This window comes from Balaenoptera borealis, assembly GCF_965194805.1.
Source record: "Balaenoptera borealis genome assembly, chromosome: 12".
Taxonomy (NCBI): Eukaryota; Metazoa; Chordata; class Mammalia; order Artiodactyla; family Balaenopteridae; genus Balaenoptera; species Balaenoptera borealis.
The window spans coordinates 42,820,293-42,837,196 of record NC_138869.1 but is presented as its reverse complement, the minus strand read 5'-3'; the positions used below and the strand labels follow the sequence as shown (position 1 = coordinate 42,837,196).

Here is a 16,904-nt window from a genome sequence, read left to right as displayed (position 1 = left end):
ATGAGGGGCGGCCGGGCTCCGAGAGGGGCGGGTGCCCGCGGCTCCCCTTGCGGCCCCGGCCCGTCTAGTGTGAGGGCGCTCGCCGCGCGAGGGGTCACACAGCCTGTGGTGCCAGAGTCCGGGCCGGAACTGGCCTGGAGGATCCTCCGGAGCTTGGGGCCGGGCAGAGGCGACTGGGGGAAACAAGCGCTGCCCTTGCGTCCTTGGGATCCGAGATGGGGTCGGTTCGGTTAGAAGCCTTGAACTCTCGGCGGGGCTGAACAGGATCGACGTGGCAGGGAGCCCCCGAGCAAAGTCAAGGACCGCCTCTCACCTGGGTCCTCAGCACCTGACACCCGGAGTGGATGTCTGGAAGGTTTGCTCATCAGTTGAGTGACAGCGTCTAATCTGTCCTGCACCTGCTCTGGTGTGAGAGGGCTGGTGGTGGGCGGCAGGGCGGGGAGTCACCTTTCTGAGGGGCAGGCGTGGTGCCACCTGGGAGTGGGCAAGAGTGTGTGGCGGGAGCAGAGGACCTGTTTGGGGTGAGATAAGAGAAAAGAGTTCTGTCTAAGGCAGTGCTGGAGGGCCAGCCTCTAGACCAGCACTGACTAATAGAATTTTATGTGATGATGGGAATGTTCTTTATTTTCGGAGTCTAGCCCAGTAACCATTAACCACATAGGGCCACTGAATCCTTGAAATGTGACTAATATAATTGAGAAATTGATTTTTTAATTTTAATTGAAATTTAAATACCCATGTAGGGCTAGTAGCTGCTGTGTTGGACAGCACAGCTCTAGATCAGTGAACCAGGCACCAGGGACTTAGTGCAGCTTCTGAAGCAGCTGTAGCAACACCATGGTATGTGAGGGATGGACAGCAGTGGGGACAATGGGGCCTGTGAAGAGGGCAAGGGTGGTGCTCTGATGGGGTAGGAGGCTGTGTGTGTGATTGGGGACAAGAAAGCTAGCAGGCCTTTGGAATAGAGAAGGGAGGATCCTGGAACTGAGGAAGGGAATCCTGGCCTTGGATGTAAGCAGGACTTGTAGCTGGAGATGGCACCAAGGCCTTGGATGGTGGACTATACTTGATGTAGGGTTCTCTCTTCCAGATGTGGACCCAGTGTGGCTTACAACCGAGAAGGATACAGGGGCTCTGCTCCTGGGCCACCTCACTTTGGACACTTGGGTCTGATTTCACACTCGGCGGAAGCATTTGGTTTAGTTTAACAAACATATATCTGGCACCTGCTCTCTGTTGGGCCCTGTGTGAGCACTGGGACATGGTGGGGCCCTGTCACATGGCCCCAGACCCCCTCCCCCCCCCACCCCCCGTGTAGGAAGCTGGAAGCCCCTGCTTTCCTTTGCCCTGGGTTGATGTGTGTGTGAGTGTGCATGCAGTGGCTTCACCTGCTCCCAAGCCTTTCTGACACCACAGGATTGAGGTCAATATGGGGGCCCTTGGCTGGCTTCGAATAGACAGGCTCTGCCTCTGCTTCAGTCCCCAGGACCACTGGCTGCCCACAAGAGATGAAAGATGGCGTCCAAGGGGACCGGCATGGCTTTCTCCCGAAAGAGCTACAGACTGACCTCAGATGCTGAGAAATCCAGGGTCACAGGTAAGGGTTGGAAGGGCTGGGATGAGGCTTCTAGTGCTGAGGGAAGAAGGAGGAAGAGAGAGAGGCAGCAAAGTCCCAGGTGCATTGAGCCTCAGGCCTTCCTGCACCTCCTGTACCTGTGAGTCAGCTCTTCTCCACTAGCAGCCATGGAGGAGGGCACCCACCATGACTGCTCCTCTGACTCCTGTGGCTGGGCTAGGACCAGGAGCCTCTGTGGCCAGTAGGGGCTGGGAGCCACACTGACCATGTGTCCCTTCTCTCCCTTCTGACCTGTGGCGCAGGCATCGTGCACGAGAAGCTACTGGATGACTACCTGCACCGCATCTTTTCCTCTACTGATCGTGCACCCACGGCAGCCACCAGCAGGTATGGCCAGGTGGATCTCCCTTCCTCACTCTGTGGGACCAGACCAGAGGCTGGAGACTGCATTGTGGGGAAGGAGGCCGGGGCTCTGGGTAAGCTGGCTTGGGTTCCATTCTTGCTCTGCCACTCCTGGCTGTGAGATCTGTGGCCAGAGAGTCTGCCTTCTGGACTCCGCCTCTTCCTTTCCCCTGGCAGTGCTAGTACCTTCCTTCTGAGAGTATAGTGGAGGTCAGGGGCATGGTGCGCACTCAGCATGGCACTTCGCACCTACTTTACACTCAGCATCTGGTCCGTGTGCACCTGCCCTCACCTCTACCGCACCCTGGCCCTCTGTAGCTTCTGCTTGATCTGTAAAGCACAGATGCCACCAGCCCTTTATTCCTTGCAAATTTAATGTATTTAAGTTTAGCTCATATCAAAACTACAAGTGGGGAATTCCCTGGTGGTCCAGTGGTTAGGACTCTGCACTCTCACTGCCGAGGGCCCGGGTTCAATCCCTGGTCGGGGAACTAAAATCCCGTAAGCCACTTGACATGGCAAAAAAAAAAAAGTTACGAGTGTGCTGTAGCAGAAACTTATATAGAAAAAGAAAAAGCAACTGTCATCTTCTTATTCTAATATGACCATTTGAGTGTGATTCCTTTTTGTTTTCTTTATCTCATGATGTATGTAGTTTGGGTTATGCTATGTGGAAAATTTTTTTTAGATTTTTGTCACTGTCAGTTTTTTAAAAGTTATTGAGGAATAATTAACATACAGTAAACTACATGTATTTAAAACATACAATCTAGTAAATTTTATCATGGATAACCTGTGAAACCAGCAGTGCCATGAACATATCCCTCACCTCCAAAAGTGTATAGGAGTTTAAATCCTATTTTTGTCATCAGATGTTACCCCTAAATGTTTTTCTACACTACAGATTGATCTTGGGGGGAATCTTTTAGGTCCAGGAATCTGCCTGATCACTGCCCTAGTTTAGAGGGGCTTTTGTTTTTGTAAACAGTGCTGCATAGACGCCCAGGGTTGGAATCACAAGGCTAGAGTATTTGAATTGCAATCACTCTTAGGACTGTTGCTGAATTTCTTCTTCAAAGGGTTCTGTACATTCTTTTTTTTTTTAAATAAATTTATTTATTTTTTATTTATTTATTATTTATTTATTTATTCTTGGCTGCATTGGGTCTTTGTTGCTGTGCGCGGGCTTTCTCTAGTTGTGGCGAGCGGGGGCTACTCTTTGTTGTGGTGCGTGGGTTTCTCATTGCGGTGGCTTCTCTTGTTGCGGAGCATGGGCTCTAGGCATGCAGGCTTCAGTAGTTGTGGCTCGCGGGCTCAGTAGTTGTGGCTCGAGGGTTCTAGAGTGCAGGCTCAGTAGTTGTGGCGCACGGGCTTAGTTGCTCTGCAGCATGTGGGATCTTTCTGGACCAGGGCTCGAACCCATGTCCCCTGCATTGGCAGGTGGATTCTTAACCACTGCGCCACCAGGGAAGTCCCAGTCTGTACATTCTCTCTCCCTGCAGTGAGGCATGGGTGTCCCCATGTCTCAGCCCCCTTGCCAGCCAGGGCTATTCTGTCTTTCACAGTCTCTGCTCGCTGGGCCGACCCAAAGGGCAGCATCGTTGCCTGTTCCGTTTAAGCAGCTGTGGTGACCAAAGGGTTTCTACTTGTGGAGGGCTGCTGCCCACCTCCACCACAACCCCAGCCCTGGCCTGTTCCCTGGGCCATCTGATCCCTACCTCATGTGATACCAGAAATAATCCTGCTGCCACTGGTGCCGTGGCTGCCAGGAGGGAGAGCAGGTGGCAGAGCCATTAGTCAGTGGTTGTGTGGATGCAGAACTCTGGGCTGGGACCTGGGCAATCCAGAAAGGGTAAGCAAGTGCTGGGGTTGGCCAAATGGGCAACGTTGCAGGCGTTCACTGAGGCTGAGTGTCAGGTTGGCCACCCGAAGCTGCTCTTAAGAGCAGGCACAGGACTAGAGCAGCCTCCCAGGTATGGGCCTGTAAGAAATGCTGTTGTGGAAGCCTGCTTGATCTCTGGGCCCATTGGGGTGTTGAGAGACAGGGTTGGCTACAGCCTTCCATGTTACTGGCGAGGCACCCCATTGCACGGCTGCCTCCTCGCCTTGGCCTGGGGCTCAGTAGGAGTAGGGAGGAGCCTTCATGAATCTCCACCTCCTGTAGCTCAAGGTCAGTTGTAGCTCACAGTGTGGGGACATGTGGCCCCTGGGCCTGGGTTGAAGCTACCTTGCCAGAGAGTCAGTGCTCTGGCCCATCTACGTGCCCTTCCAGAGCCTACTCTCTAGGGGGATGAGTGGGGTGGGAACTGGGATTAGAGTTAGAAGAGCAGGTGCCAGCAGTCTGTGGGCTGGATCCAGATGGGCACCAGGCCTCTGCTCTTTGAGCCCTGCTAGTTAGCACCACCTCATTCCCTGCTATTCTTAGCAACTGAACTCAGGACCTAGCTGGCCAGTGTTAGAGCTCTTTCTCCTCTGGGCATGTGTGCTGGGAGGATGAGGGGGCCACTCAGACAGATTTTCCTAGCCCCTTTGGCTGGGGCAGCTGGCAGATAGGCAGGCTGTGTGCTCTACTCTCCTCTACAGGTGGGTCCAGGACAGAGCCAGCCAGAAGCTAAGAGGGCTGAGCCCTTCATCCTCCCAGGACATGTCTCATTCAACACACAGGCTTCCCTGGCTGGGACCACAGACCTGGGGTCAAGGATTGGGCTAGCTGATCTTGGTACTGACCATCTTGGGGATCAGCACTTCTCCCAGCCTTCCTTGCCCAGGCATACTCAACAAGCCACCTTCAAGAGTGGGCAGGTTATGGGCTACGGAGGGCGCATTATTCCTAGGAATTTTCACAGCATCTCTGAGATACAGCTCTTGTTCCATTTATACAGATGAGAGGATTAAGGCTTAGAAAGAGTTCTTCCTTCTTTTTTTTTTTTTTTTAAACAGTCTTGAGGTGCACCAAATTTAGTGGATAATCCAGTCTTCTGACCCCCAGCATACCAGAATCTGGGACTGGCACAGCCCTTTTTCTGGAGTCTGGGCAGCCACCCTCCTAAGCTCAGGAGAAAGGGACTGGGAGAGGGATTTAGCGTCACCTGGCTGGTTTCAAGGACTTTTGGGCCCCTCGCAGCCTCTCGCTCTCCCCAGGAAACTCCTGAACTTCCAGAACCTGCCAGAGCATCTGGACCAGTTGTTACATGTGGATGAGGAGGCGGAGGAGGAGGAGGAGAGCCAGGGTAGGTGACAGCCTCAGGAATGGGACTGGGGAGCCGGGGCTGGGCCTGGGGGGCTCAGTACCCTCTCTGCATCTGTCAGGCCCTGTGCCCGGCCCAACCCCACACCCTCTTCTCTCCGTTCCAGGACAGGTTGAAGGGCGGCTTGGCCCATCCACTGTGGTCCTGGACCACACGGGTGGCTTCGAAGGGCTTCTTCTGGTGGATGATGACCTCTTGGGGGTGAGCGAGGGCAAGGCGTGGGGTCCCAGATCCAAGCCCCTCCTGACACAGCCCCAAGCTCCTCCTGATGTGGCCCTGGTCTCGACCTTTCTTGATGGGGCTGCAGCCACAAACCCCTCCTGATGTGGACTATTGAGTCCCCAGCCCCCAAACCCTCCTGACATAGCCCCGAAACCCTCTTGGTGTGACCCCAGCCCCGAGGTCTTCCCGGCATAGCCATGAGTCCATGCTCCCAGCCCAGAACCCCTCCTGACATGGGCCTAGGCCCTTCCACCCTGTTCAGGCAGAGTACTCTGTTGGCCACGACAGGCGTCGCCACCAAGGCGAGCCGAGTTGGAGTGGGGTCGTTCTCCCTTGGGGTGGCACCCCGTATGTCCGGGAGGAGGTTCACCACCCCTGCTCTCCACCCAGGTGATTGGACACAGCAACTTTGGTACTATCCGCTCTACCACATGCGTGTACAAAGGTGAGACCACGCTCTGCTGTGGCCCAGGGAGTTGGGAGGAAGTTTGAGGGCCTGGGCCAGAGGCAGGAGGCAGTCTTTGTTTCCCTGCTGGGTTTGACGTGACTTTTTCCAGGGAAATGGATCTACGAGGTGCTCATCTCCTCCCAGGGGCTCATGCAGATTGGCTGGTGCACGATCAACTGCCGCTTCAATCAGGAGGTACATGCGGGAGAGGGACCCCTCCCAGGGAGACCTTCTCTGGCAGCAGGCCTCATCAGGGCTCAGGGAACCCCCCAGCTCACATAGGGTCTGCTCAGCACCCTAATCTGGACTGCCCTCTGGAGGAGGAATGTGTCCCACCCCATCCCAGGGCTATCCAGCCCAGAAACAGCCCTCACTCCTTCCCCCAGAGCATCAGCCCCATTCTGTAGAGCCACGTGGGTCCAAGGCTGGTGGCTGGTGGCTGGTGGGCTCTGGCCCTGCCCCTCCCCACCTCCCCCAGACCTCACAGAGAGTTCCTCCCTAGGAGGGGGTTGGAGATACACACAACTCCTATGCCTACGACGGCAACCGGGTGCGCAAGTGGAACGTGACCACGACGAACTACGGGAAGGTGAGGCCCGGGCCCCCTGCAGCCCAACTGGCCCGTGTCCATCCCCACAGCTTGGTGGGGGCCACTGGGCAGCGGTGAGGGAATGTAGGGCACCAGGGGGAGGACAGGGACTGAGGTCCTCTGTCCTTGTGGCCAGTCTCCCCTGGGTGGCAGTGGAGACACAGCTGGAGGGGCAGAGTGGGCAGGCTGCTGGGCTTCTGCACATCTGTAAGGCTTCCTCCCCTGGCAGGCGTGGGCAGCGGGGGACATTGTGAGCTGCCTGATCGACCTGGACGAAGGCACGCTGTCCTTCTGCCTGTGAGTCTCCTGCCTCTATTCACAGGCCTGGCCTCTGGGGCATCCCCAGGCTGCCCTCGTGTTCCAGGCCCTGTAAGAGGCCAGGCTGGCTTTGGTAGCCTGAGGGTGGGCAGCCCCCACGGAGGCCTGCTCGCTGGTCCATTTCAGCCACATCCTTCTTAGCACTGGCTCACGGACCCTCCCTTCTGCTCCAGGAATGGTGTGTCGCTGGGCACCGCCTTTGAGAACTTATCCAGGGGCCTGGGCATGGCCTACTTCCCAGCCATCAGCCTCTCCTTCAAGGAGTCTGTGGCCTTCAACTTTGGCAGCCGTCCCCTGCGATATCCTTTTGTGAAGAAGGCTGTGGGCTGCTTGGATGCTCTTGAGGAAGCCAGGATGGGGGTCTCCCTGCTCCAGGAGCTCTGCAGGCTGGTGGCAGGCCCTGCTGCCGTGAAGAGTGAGTAGGGTACAGCTTAGGTGGGTGCCGAGGAAAATGCTTGCAGCAACCTTGTTAGGTGGGTACCATTGCTGTCTCCACTGAACAGGTGAAGAGCATAAAGTGGCAAGAGAAGTTTTGCTTCACAGAGAAATGGGAGGGTTGTGATGCAAACCAGGCAATCTGACCTCTCAGCCCTGCCCTGGAGCCCAGGCCCTACTGCAGGGGTCTCAGTGGGAGGGGGTGGGTATTCTGAGCCACAGATCAGGTGTTGCTGGCTTAACTCTGTGGCACCTACCCAGTGGTGGGCTACCGGCCCCTGCAGGACCCACCAAGCGCCGACCTGGTTCGGGCACAGGAGCTGCTGGGCTGCTTCCAGGCAGTGTTGAGCGTGGAGCTGGACCCCATGGTGAGCCAGCGTCTGGGCCGGGCATGCTGGGGGCTTTCTACAGCCCTCTGCCCCTCACAGTTCTTTCCTCCCTGCCCACACAGGAAGGGCGGCTGGTGGAGAAGGAAAGCTCTGAGTGGCAGTTGCAGGGCCAGCCCACCGTCCTCCTCACACTGGCTCACATCTTCCATCGCTTCGCACCGCTCCTGGTGAGGGGACATTAGGGAGGGGAGAGGCAGGTCATGGTAGAAACACCCCTGCTGAGGGCTGGGATGCTGAGGTGCATGAGGTCCAGCAGCATCACCTGTCAGGGGCCCCTGTGACCAGAGCCCTTAGACCTCAAGGATGTCACTGGGTGAGGAGGAGACACTTCCAGCTGAGGGTATCAGGGGGCATCCTAGAAAGAAGATCGAGGGGTGGTGACATCACAGGCCAAGGGAACGGCATGTGCAGAGCCTCAGAGGGGTTGTTGGGTAGCAGCATTTCCTGTGTCTCCATCAGACCCCAGAAGGGCTCGTCCATGACTTGGGGTTGCTTGACAGGGACCAAGAATCCATCTGTGGCCTTGGCCATGTGCCAGGGCAGGGGGGCCCTGAGTGGGGCAGGAGGCTGCCACCTCACTGGCACCCGCCCTTGGTGCAGCGCAAGGTGTACCTGGTGGAGGCCGTGCTCATGAGCTTCCTGCTGGGCGTCGTGGAGGCGGGCACCCCCACACAGGCGCAGTCTGTGGTGCACCAGGTCCTGGATCTCCTGTGGCTCTTCATGGAGGTGAGGCGCCGGATCTCAGGCCTCAGGCCAGGATGTCAGGCTCCACTGAGTCAGGGGACGTACAGGGAGGGTGTTGGAGAAGGCCGCACAGATGGCTGTCCCAGGGCCTGCCCTCAGCGGGTAGCTGTGCAACCTCACCTCCCTCTTCCAGGACTATGAGGTGCAAGATTGCCTCAAGCAGTTGATGATGTCCCTGTTGCGGCTGTACCGGTTCTCGCCCATCGTCCCTGACCTGGGCCTGCAGGTGGGAGCTCCTGCCCTGGCCCTGAGCCCCCTGGGCCTCACCTGCCCACTCTGAGTACCCTCTCCCCACAGATCCACTACCTGCGGCTCACCATTGCCATCCTCAGTCATGAGAAGTCCCGCAAGTTTCTGCTTAGCCACGTCCTGTATCCTCTCCTTGCTACTAGGCAGGCCAGACATGTGGTGCCCTCTGGGGGTCACCAGAAGCCAGGGAGGGTGGTGTGCCTCTGCCCAGGGTTCCCCACGGAGGCTCAGGAAGACCAGAGCCACCCAATGTGTGAGTCCTTGTTCCAGGACCCAGCCTTCCCAGCACTTTCTCTACAGAGCAGGGAGGGTAGAGCAAAGGATCCAGGCTGGCTGGCTGGCCTGAGCAGGGATTTCCAGATGCCTGCAGGCTCTTGGGCCACCCAGAGGTGGAGGGCGGTGGGGGGGTGGGGAGCCACCAGCGCCTGCCCTCTTCAGCCAAAGCACTGCACTTTTATCTGTGCTCCATGGCGGGGGTTCCTATGAGATCTTCTCGAAGGAGTCAGCTCTTCCTGTTTCCCTATAACGTTGAGAACTGCAGGAATAGGAGAGAGAGCATAGCTTCGGGCCCCTGGCTGGGAAACCTGTGCTAGTAGCTGTCTTCTCTCTCTGGGATCCTCAGCCTCTAGGAGGCAGAAACAAATAGAGAGGCTGCCAGGCCCTCTCTCCAGCTGTCCCACCGTCATCTGTTCCTGTGACAAGTCTTCATCGTGCCCTTGCTCGGAATTGGGCTTGGTGGGTTTGACAGCCACAGCTGTTTCTCTGGGCTCACAGTCAGTGGTGACAGGCACACAGCAGCTATGGCACCCTGAGGACTGGGAGAGCTGTGGTGGGCACATCCGGAGGTGGGCAAGTTTCGGGAGGGCTCATGAGGGTGTACGGTGCACCCTGTGGTGAGTGGAGCTCTGCCTTAACGACCACCAGCTTCGACGTGCTCCGGTCCGTTGTCTTCTTTTACATCAAGAGCCCCCTGCGTGTGGAGGAGGCTGGCCTACAGGAGCTCATCCCCACCACCTGGTGGCCCCACCGCTCCAGCAGGGAGGTGGGCAGCCCTGACTGGGGTGGGCGGTGGTCACAGTGAGGGCTGACCCGGGGTGTCCGAGCCACCTGTACTTGGCACGCGAGGCCCCTTCCTGGGCTGGGGGGGGGGAGTAGGGGTCTTTTGTCTGAAGTAGACCAGGGTGAATCTTGCCACCTTTGAACCCCCTCCCCTGCCCCGCCCCTGCCCAGGGCAAAGAGAGTAAGGAGGTGAAGGACGAAACCTCCGAGGAGCGGCTCCGGCGGCGTGCCTATGAACGGGGCTGCCAAAGGCTCAAGAAGCGCATCGAAGGTCAGCCCCGTGCCTCAGGCACTGGGTAGGGGGTGGAGGATTTCTGTGCCTGTGTACTTGGAGGCACTTGGTAGTGACCATGCTTAGGTTGGACTTGGGGATCCCTGGTGGTGGAGCCTCAGTCCAAACCTGCTCCCCCTGCCCGTACCCGGGAGCCTGAGGGCAAGGCCCTGCCTGAGGAAGGCTGTCCTGTTCCCCACCCCACCCCCAGTGGTGGAGGAACTACAGGTCCAGATCCTGAAGCTGCTGTTGAACAATCAAGATGACAACGGGGTAAGTGACTCCCAGATCCCTGTGTGGGTCCCTGGCCAGGAAGGGTGTCAGACCGGGCCTGGAGACCCAGAGGGCAGGGCTGGCTCAGGCTCTTGTGGCAGGGTGCAGGCTAAGTTGAGTCCGGTCTGGGGCCAGGATCCTCAGCTCATCACAGCCTCGGCTTTCCTTCCACTGAAGGGCGAAGCTTCTAGGTACATCTTCCTGACCAAGTTCCGAAAGTTTCTGCAGGAGAATGCCAGCGGCCGGGGGGTAGGTATCCCCAGGCCAGCCCACCATGGCCCCCTGGCTTTGTTGCAGCATTTGCACCTGAAATTCTGGCACCTCTGCATCTCCTCCCCACCTGCTGCCCTACCCTCTCTGCTCAGCCCAGGGTCCTGGGGCAGGGCCTTGGATGAGGAGTGGGCTGGCCTCTGGGCTGCACAAATGCATGTCTTACACCTGTGCCTGCAGAACATGCCCATGCTCTGCCCCCCCGAGTACATGGTCTGCTTCTTACACCGCTTGATCTCGGCCCTGCGTTACTACTGGGACGAATACAAGGCCTCGAACCCATACGCTACCTTCAGTGAGGGTGAGTGTGGCCAGGACCTCGAGTTGTAGACACTGGGCAGAGCCAGGCCCAGGGCAGTCCCTAATGTTGGTGTGGCGTGATGGCTGAGGGCAGGGCTGAGGGGAGCTGTCCCAGGCCTCCTGCCTAATTGAGTCCTACCCGCTGGGTGCGGGGGCCTTGCACTTGGACGGTGAGCCCGTGTTTGCTCTGATGGTCCCCCGGGTTCCTGTCCTCTATGGGCCCTGTTCCTCAGTCCTTGCCTGCTAGCCCTACTGTGCAGTCCTTTGTCGGGGATGCCTTGGGTGGGCTCTGAGGTGCTGGGGGCCCTGTGTTTGTGTGGGACAGAGTCCTCAGGGATCAGTGGAAGCAGCCTGCATTGGGGGATCTCCCATAGGGCTGGGTCAGGGCCCTCTCTGATTCTCACCTGGGTGACCCGCCGCCAAGAATGCCCCCTTCATCCCAAGTTGTGCCATTGCTGGAACTGACCTGAAATGGTAGAGGGCGGGGTGGTAGGGGAAGCCTGGTCGGGTAGGTGGCCTAGGCCAGGGGACCTGCTGGGCTCTGACTACTGGCCTGGCCTCCCAACTCCTCGCAGAGGCCTACATCCCGCCCCAGGTCTTCTATAATGGCAAGGTGGACTACTTCGACCTGCAGCGCCTTGGAGGCCTCCTCTCGCACCTTCGGAAGACCCTCAAAGGTGCGTGCAGGCCTGGGCAGTTAGCAGGGCAGGGACGGGGGTGGTTCCTGAGCCAGCTCTGCCATGAGTGCTGAGCTGCGCTGTGCCCACCAGAGGGCGCCCGAGTCTCTCCACCTGCTCCGCAGGGAGATGCTGATGGGCCTCCTCTGCCCCTGGTCTTGCGTCCAACTATTCCTTCCTTCCCTTGCACATCCACCCCAGAGGAGGTCTGGGAGCCCTGTGATGGAATAGGGGGCAGTGTGCTGATGGAGGAGGGAACCATGGGATATTGGTGAGGGGGTGGGGGGTGGGGTGGGGGCGGGTGGTGTGGCTCGCATTTGCTGCCTGAACTACTTTCAAGGATCAGCACAAATGTCTCCAGTGCAAAAGACCGAGAGCACAGTGTGAGCAGTGGCAGGGATGCCAGCAACGGCCCAGCATGGCCTGGAGACAGAAAGCAACTGGCATGCTGGAGAGGAAAATGAGAGGCAGGGAGTGATGGGAAATGAGGCCAGGGAGTCTGAAGGGCAGAGTCTGAGGGCCTTGTGGGCCACAAAGTGGCTGTAGGCTCCTTCCAGGGACAGTGGTAGCTTTGGAAGGTCCTGAAGCAAGGGAGCGAGGTTGGGGGGGCGGTCTGCGTTGTAAGAAGCTTCCTCTGGCTGCTACAGTGTGGAGGGTGGAGTGCAAGGGCCAAGAAAGGAGACAAGGAAGCCAGTTGTCCAGGCAACAGAGGAGGCGGGGAGGGTAAAGGGGAGGGGACAAGGATGACCCCAGGCTTCTTGCCAGAGGCTGTGGGGATGAGGCACCATCAGGAAGAGGAGCTGCAGAAGAGGACAGTTTTGTATGTTTGAGGTGCCCAGTGATGCAGCCAGGACGAAGGCCTGGGCTGGAGGCAGCGGTGGTGTGTCCAGCTGTCAGCGTAGAGGTGGGGACAAGACTGCGGTGAGGACCGGACCCCCTGGGGAGTGTGCAGAGTGAGGCAAGGAGAGCCCTAGGCAGCTCTGGATCTCCCTTTGTGGGGCAGGACAAGGAAGAAAGCAACGGAGCAGTCAGAGAAGTAGGGCCCTGAAGAGAGTGAGGTCATGCAGATAAAGATGGAGTGATGGGGTCATGGTGGGGAGAGCCTTCTGCCTCACTCAGCAGGACTCGCCCTACAAGACACAGGGCCTTGGGATGCAGGGTGAAGGCTGGGTTGGAGCCGGCGGAGGGTGAGGCGCAGGCACAGTGGTGAATGGGGCCCTGCAGGGCCTCCTGCCCAGCCAGCTGGTGCCCTCTCGCTGTCCTGAGTGGTTCCACCTATGACCCCTCTGCCCTCCACTGGCCTGAGAGCCCTCTTGTCATTCCTCCTAGATGACCTTGCCTCCAAGGCCAACATCCTGATCGACCCACTGGAGCTCCAGGCAGCCACCATGGATGACCTGGATGAGGATGAGGAGCCAGCCCCGGCTGCGGCCCAGGTGCCGCGGTAGGGGCAGGCAGGGGGCTTTGTGTTGGGCTGTCCCTCTATCATAAGGGCAGGGGTGTCACACGGGGCCATCTCCCACTCCGTGCAGGCAAGGAGCTTGTCCCCAGGCAGGTTCCCTTGCTGTAGGTGGAGGCATGAACTGACGGGTGTGGTGGGGCATGCCTCCTGCTGCTGAGTCCCTACGAGACACAGGGCCTTGGGATGCAGAGTGAAGGCTGGGTTGGAGCAGGTGGAGGGTGAGGCGCAAGCACAGTGGTATCTGGGCCCCTGCGGGGCCTCCTGCCCAGCCAGCCGGTGCCCTCTCGCTGTCCCATTCCCCAGCCTCGCAAATCAAGGGAGCCATAAGTGGGCCCGGGTCCTGGGATTGCTGAGTGGCGTCTGGCCTCCTCTCTCCACCACAGCGCCCCATGCAGGCCCTGGCCATGGGGGGCACGCTGCCCCTGCCTCGGCCCAGCTGGCTCAGTTCTCCAACCCTGGGCCGAGCCAACCGCTTCCTCAGCACAGCAGCTGTGAGCCTGATGACCCCACGGCGGCCTCTGAGCAGCTCAGAGAAAGTGAAGGTCCGCACGCTGAGCGTGGAGCAGAGGACCCGTGAGGACAGTAGGTGCCAGGCAGGGCCAGGCGCGGCACACTGAAGGATCCTTCTATCCTGTACAGCACTCCCCCGGGGCAGAGCCAAATACACCCCATTCCCTCCTGGTCCTGTGGCCTGGCAGTATCTCAGGGGTGTGGGAAGTGCACTCTGAGGGCAGGAAATTGATGCTACAGAAATAGGTCCTGGAGTGCAGGACCTCCCCTGCCCCTGCCCACACATTCTCCCTTCAGGTCCCTCCTTGGGCCCAGGCGGGGGGAGAGGGCCTCCTTCTCCTGCTGTAAGGCCCATCCTGGCTCCATAGGCTTAGAAGAGAACTGGAATGGCTCCGACCCTGACCCTGTCCTTCCCTATTCCCTAGTTGAGGGAAGCCAGTGGAATGAGGGCCTGCTGGTGGGGCGGCCCCCCGAGGAGCCTGAGCAGCCCCTCACCGAGAACTCCCTGCTGGAAGTCCTGGATGGTGCCATCATGATGTATAATCTCAGCGTTCACCAGCAGCTGGGCAAGGTCTCACACCACTGGTCCATGCGCATGTTATGTGGTTCTGTGTGTTTGGATGCGTGTGTGTGTGCGCCCACATGTGCCCACGTGTCTCCAGAGGTGCCTGGGCGTGACTGTGCGCGTTAGCATATGCCACAGCAAGACTAGTTTCTGCCAGTGCCGTTTGGGCCTGACCTGGTTGACTTCTGTGGGAGGGGCCTGTCCTGGGCCTAAGGTTAAGGGTTTGGCAGGGCTGGGGTCCAGGCTGGGTGTGGAGAAACCTGTGCGAGGTGCCCAAGGGTCACCCTGGATGTGGTGTCTGGTGCTCTAGATGGTGGGAGTGTCCGATGATGTCAATGAGTATGCGATGGCTCTGAGGGACACAGAGGACAAGCTCCGCCGGTGCCCCAAACGGGTAAGGTGGACAGGCAGGTGGGTCTTTGGGAGGGCGGGGTGTTGAAGAGGGCAGCTTGCTCCCTGGGGGTCCCCAGGGAAGCCCATGAGGGAAAGCTGCTGTCCTGCCCCTGCCTCTGGGGTTGCCCAGCAGTTCTCCTCATCCCCACCCCAGCCCCGGGCAGACCACATCAGTGAGAGTGGGGCTGGCATCACGGCTAGGGACGGCCTGAGCCCCGTCAGCCAGCCATAGCCTGTGCCAAGATGCCCCTACCCTGGCCACTAAGTGCTGACGCACACCCACTCTCCTCATCAATTATGGATTCGACCCTGAGTACTTCCTCGGCCACTTGCAGAGTCAGCAGGAAGCAGGGCCTCCCTCCCTCCCTCCTTCCCTCCCCTGGAGCCCCTCTGCCGTAGCTCTCTGGCCTGGGGAACAGAGCCAAGTATGCCCAGTCTGGGCTTCCCTGGCAGCCCCTGGCTCCCATCTGTTTACAGAACCCTGCGCTTGTCCAGGGCAAAAGCAGCTGCCAGAGCTGCAGTTCTAGCATGGAGTCCCTGGGGTGTCCCAGCCAGGAGCTCATCTCACATACACTCAGCTGCGTCTCACTTCCACATTCTGCGGGGCACCTGTGGCCCTGTCTTGCTCAGGCTCACCAGCAGGCCAGGCTGAGGAGGGTTTTGAAGAGTGGAGCTGGGTCCGCCCAACACTTTGCCTGCCCTGGGCACCAGTGGGGCCCCTGCTAGGCTGCATGGGTCTGGGCATGGGGCCATGTCCTGATTGTCCTCTCCTCCCTTCTCCTTGGGTGGCAGAGGAAGGACATCCTTGCAGAGTTGACGAAGAGCCAGAGGGTTTTCTCAGAAAAGCTGGATCACCTAAGTCGCCGTCTTGCCTGGGTCCATGCCACCGTCTACTCCCAGGTGAGCGGTGTGGCCTAGGCCAGCAGCTGCTGCCCTCCCCAAGCCCCCGGACTAGTCACTGATTGGGCAGGGTTGTGCCAGCCCCTCAGTGCTTCCTGCCCTCCTGGACCTCTGGCACACACGTGCCCCCTCCCCGCTCCTCATCCTCCCTCCTCCCACCTAGTGCCACATCCCCTGAACTTTTCATGCCCCATGAACTTAAGTAGATGCCATTTGTAGACCCCACTTCCCCACGCAGCTCATAACCCTCCATTCAAGGAACAGCCTGTCTCTACCTGCCTCCCACTGTCCGCTGCCCCTGCTCCTCTCCCAGCGCATCAGGGGCTCTGTGACCTCTCCCAAGCCTCACCCTGCGTCTGCATCTGCATCTGCTTCTGCTTCTCTCTGACTCCCCTCCCACTCGAGGCCACTGGCTTGTTCCCTTCTCACTCATTCACTCACTCGTTCATTTATTAACATGCCCAGAGCCTGGAGGATGCCAGGTGCCATCCTGACACTGGGGACACTCAGTAGTGAACCAGAAAGCTGAGTCCCTGCCCTCCCGGGGTAGACGGGCAGACGGTGCACTCCCGCAGCGACCATGTTTTGACCCCCGCCACCCCAGGCCCCAGACCCGCCGCACTTGTTTTATCTCCCCACCTGCCCTGGCATCTCCCCCTCCACAAGTGAGTGCCTTGGGATGCTCCCCATGTGCCCATGTAGGGCATCTGTTCACCTTCTTGGGTGTGCCCCTCCCCCATAACTGGGTGATCAAGGATCAAGGCCCTTGGTATCCCTGTCTCTACTGCTCTTTCTTCTGGTGACTCCTCCCCAACCCAAACCACCTCTGCCTTTTACCCCTCTGTTCTCTCTTGCCACAGACCACCTTGCTCCAGCCCCACAAAGATGGTCACTGTCATCGCACCACCAGGATTTCATGCCTGTCCACCTCCCTAGGCGATCTTGCCACCCCCTCCCACACTGTCTTCTTAGGAACCTCACCCTCCCATCTTTGTACCTTCTTCTTTTTAAATTCTGATAAAATATACACAACATGAAATTTACCATCTTAACCATTTAAAAAAGTTGTGGTAAAATACAATATGTAACTTATCATCTTAACCATTTTAAATGTACAGTTCAGCAGTGTTAAGTATATTTGTTGCTGTGCAACCAGTCTCCAGAACTCTTTTCATCTCCCCAAACTGAAACTTATATCCACTAATTCCCATTCCCCCCTTCACCTCAGTCCCTGACAACCACTGTTCTACTTTCTGTCTCTGTGAATTTGACTACTCTAGTACCTCATATAAGTGGAATTTTTTTCACTGGCTTATTTCACCTAGCATAATGGTCTCATGGTTCATCTATGTTGTAGCATGTGTCAGGATTTCTTTCCTTTTTAAGGCTGAATAATATTCCATTGTGTGTATATACCACATTTTATTTATCCGTTAATCCATCTATGGACATTTGAGTTGCTTCCACCTTTTGGCTATTGTGAATAATGCAGCTACGAACATGGGTGTGCAAATACCTTTTCAAGATCCTGTTTTTTAATTCTTTTGGGTATATACCCAGAAGCAAAATTGCTGGATCATATAGTAATTCTATTTTTAATTTTT

General features: G+C 58.0%; 1 protein-coding gene across 8 annotated transcripts in view; it reads left to right on the top strand.

The window, feature by feature from the left end:
* The window catches only part of RNF123 (ring finger protein 123), a 29,448-nt gene that overhangs the window by 662 nt on the left and 11,882 nt on the right, over positions 1–16,904 (top strand). For 3 of the 8 annotated variants that reach the window (XM_082347992.1, XM_082347991.1, XM_082347998.1), the window contains exons 2-26: positions 1,480–1,597; positions 1,879–1,963; positions 5,120–5,208; positions 5,333–5,427; positions 5,839–5,893; positions 6,006–6,091; positions 6,399–6,485; positions 6,715–6,782; positions 6,977–7,102; positions 7,492–7,606; positions 7,690–7,794; positions 8,228–8,353; positions 8,505–8,597; positions 8,669–8,742; positions 9,545–9,662; positions 9,851–9,950; positions 10,162–10,223; positions 10,401–10,472; positions 10,674–10,794; positions 11,369–11,470; positions 12,800–12,906; positions 13,316–13,514; positions 13,868–14,013; positions 14,318–14,401; positions 15,193–15,300. In XM_082347992.1, coding sequence (XP_082204118.1) covers positions 1,516–1,597; positions 1,879–1,963; positions 5,120–5,208; positions 5,333–5,427; positions 5,839–5,893; positions 6,006–6,091; positions 6,399–6,485; positions 6,715–6,782; positions 6,977–7,102; positions 7,492–7,606; positions 7,690–7,794; positions 8,228–8,353; positions 8,505–8,597; positions 8,669–8,742; positions 9,545–9,662; positions 9,851–9,950; positions 10,162–10,223; positions 10,401–10,472; positions 10,674–10,794; positions 11,369–11,470; positions 12,800–12,906; positions 13,316–13,514; positions 13,868–14,013; positions 14,318–14,401; positions 15,193–15,300 — 2,505 coding nt within the window. In that variant the 5' untranslated portion in view covers positions 1,480–1,515. The other 5 variants (XM_082347995.1, XM_082347996.1, XM_082347994.1 and 2 more) reach the window with 5 other exon arrangements.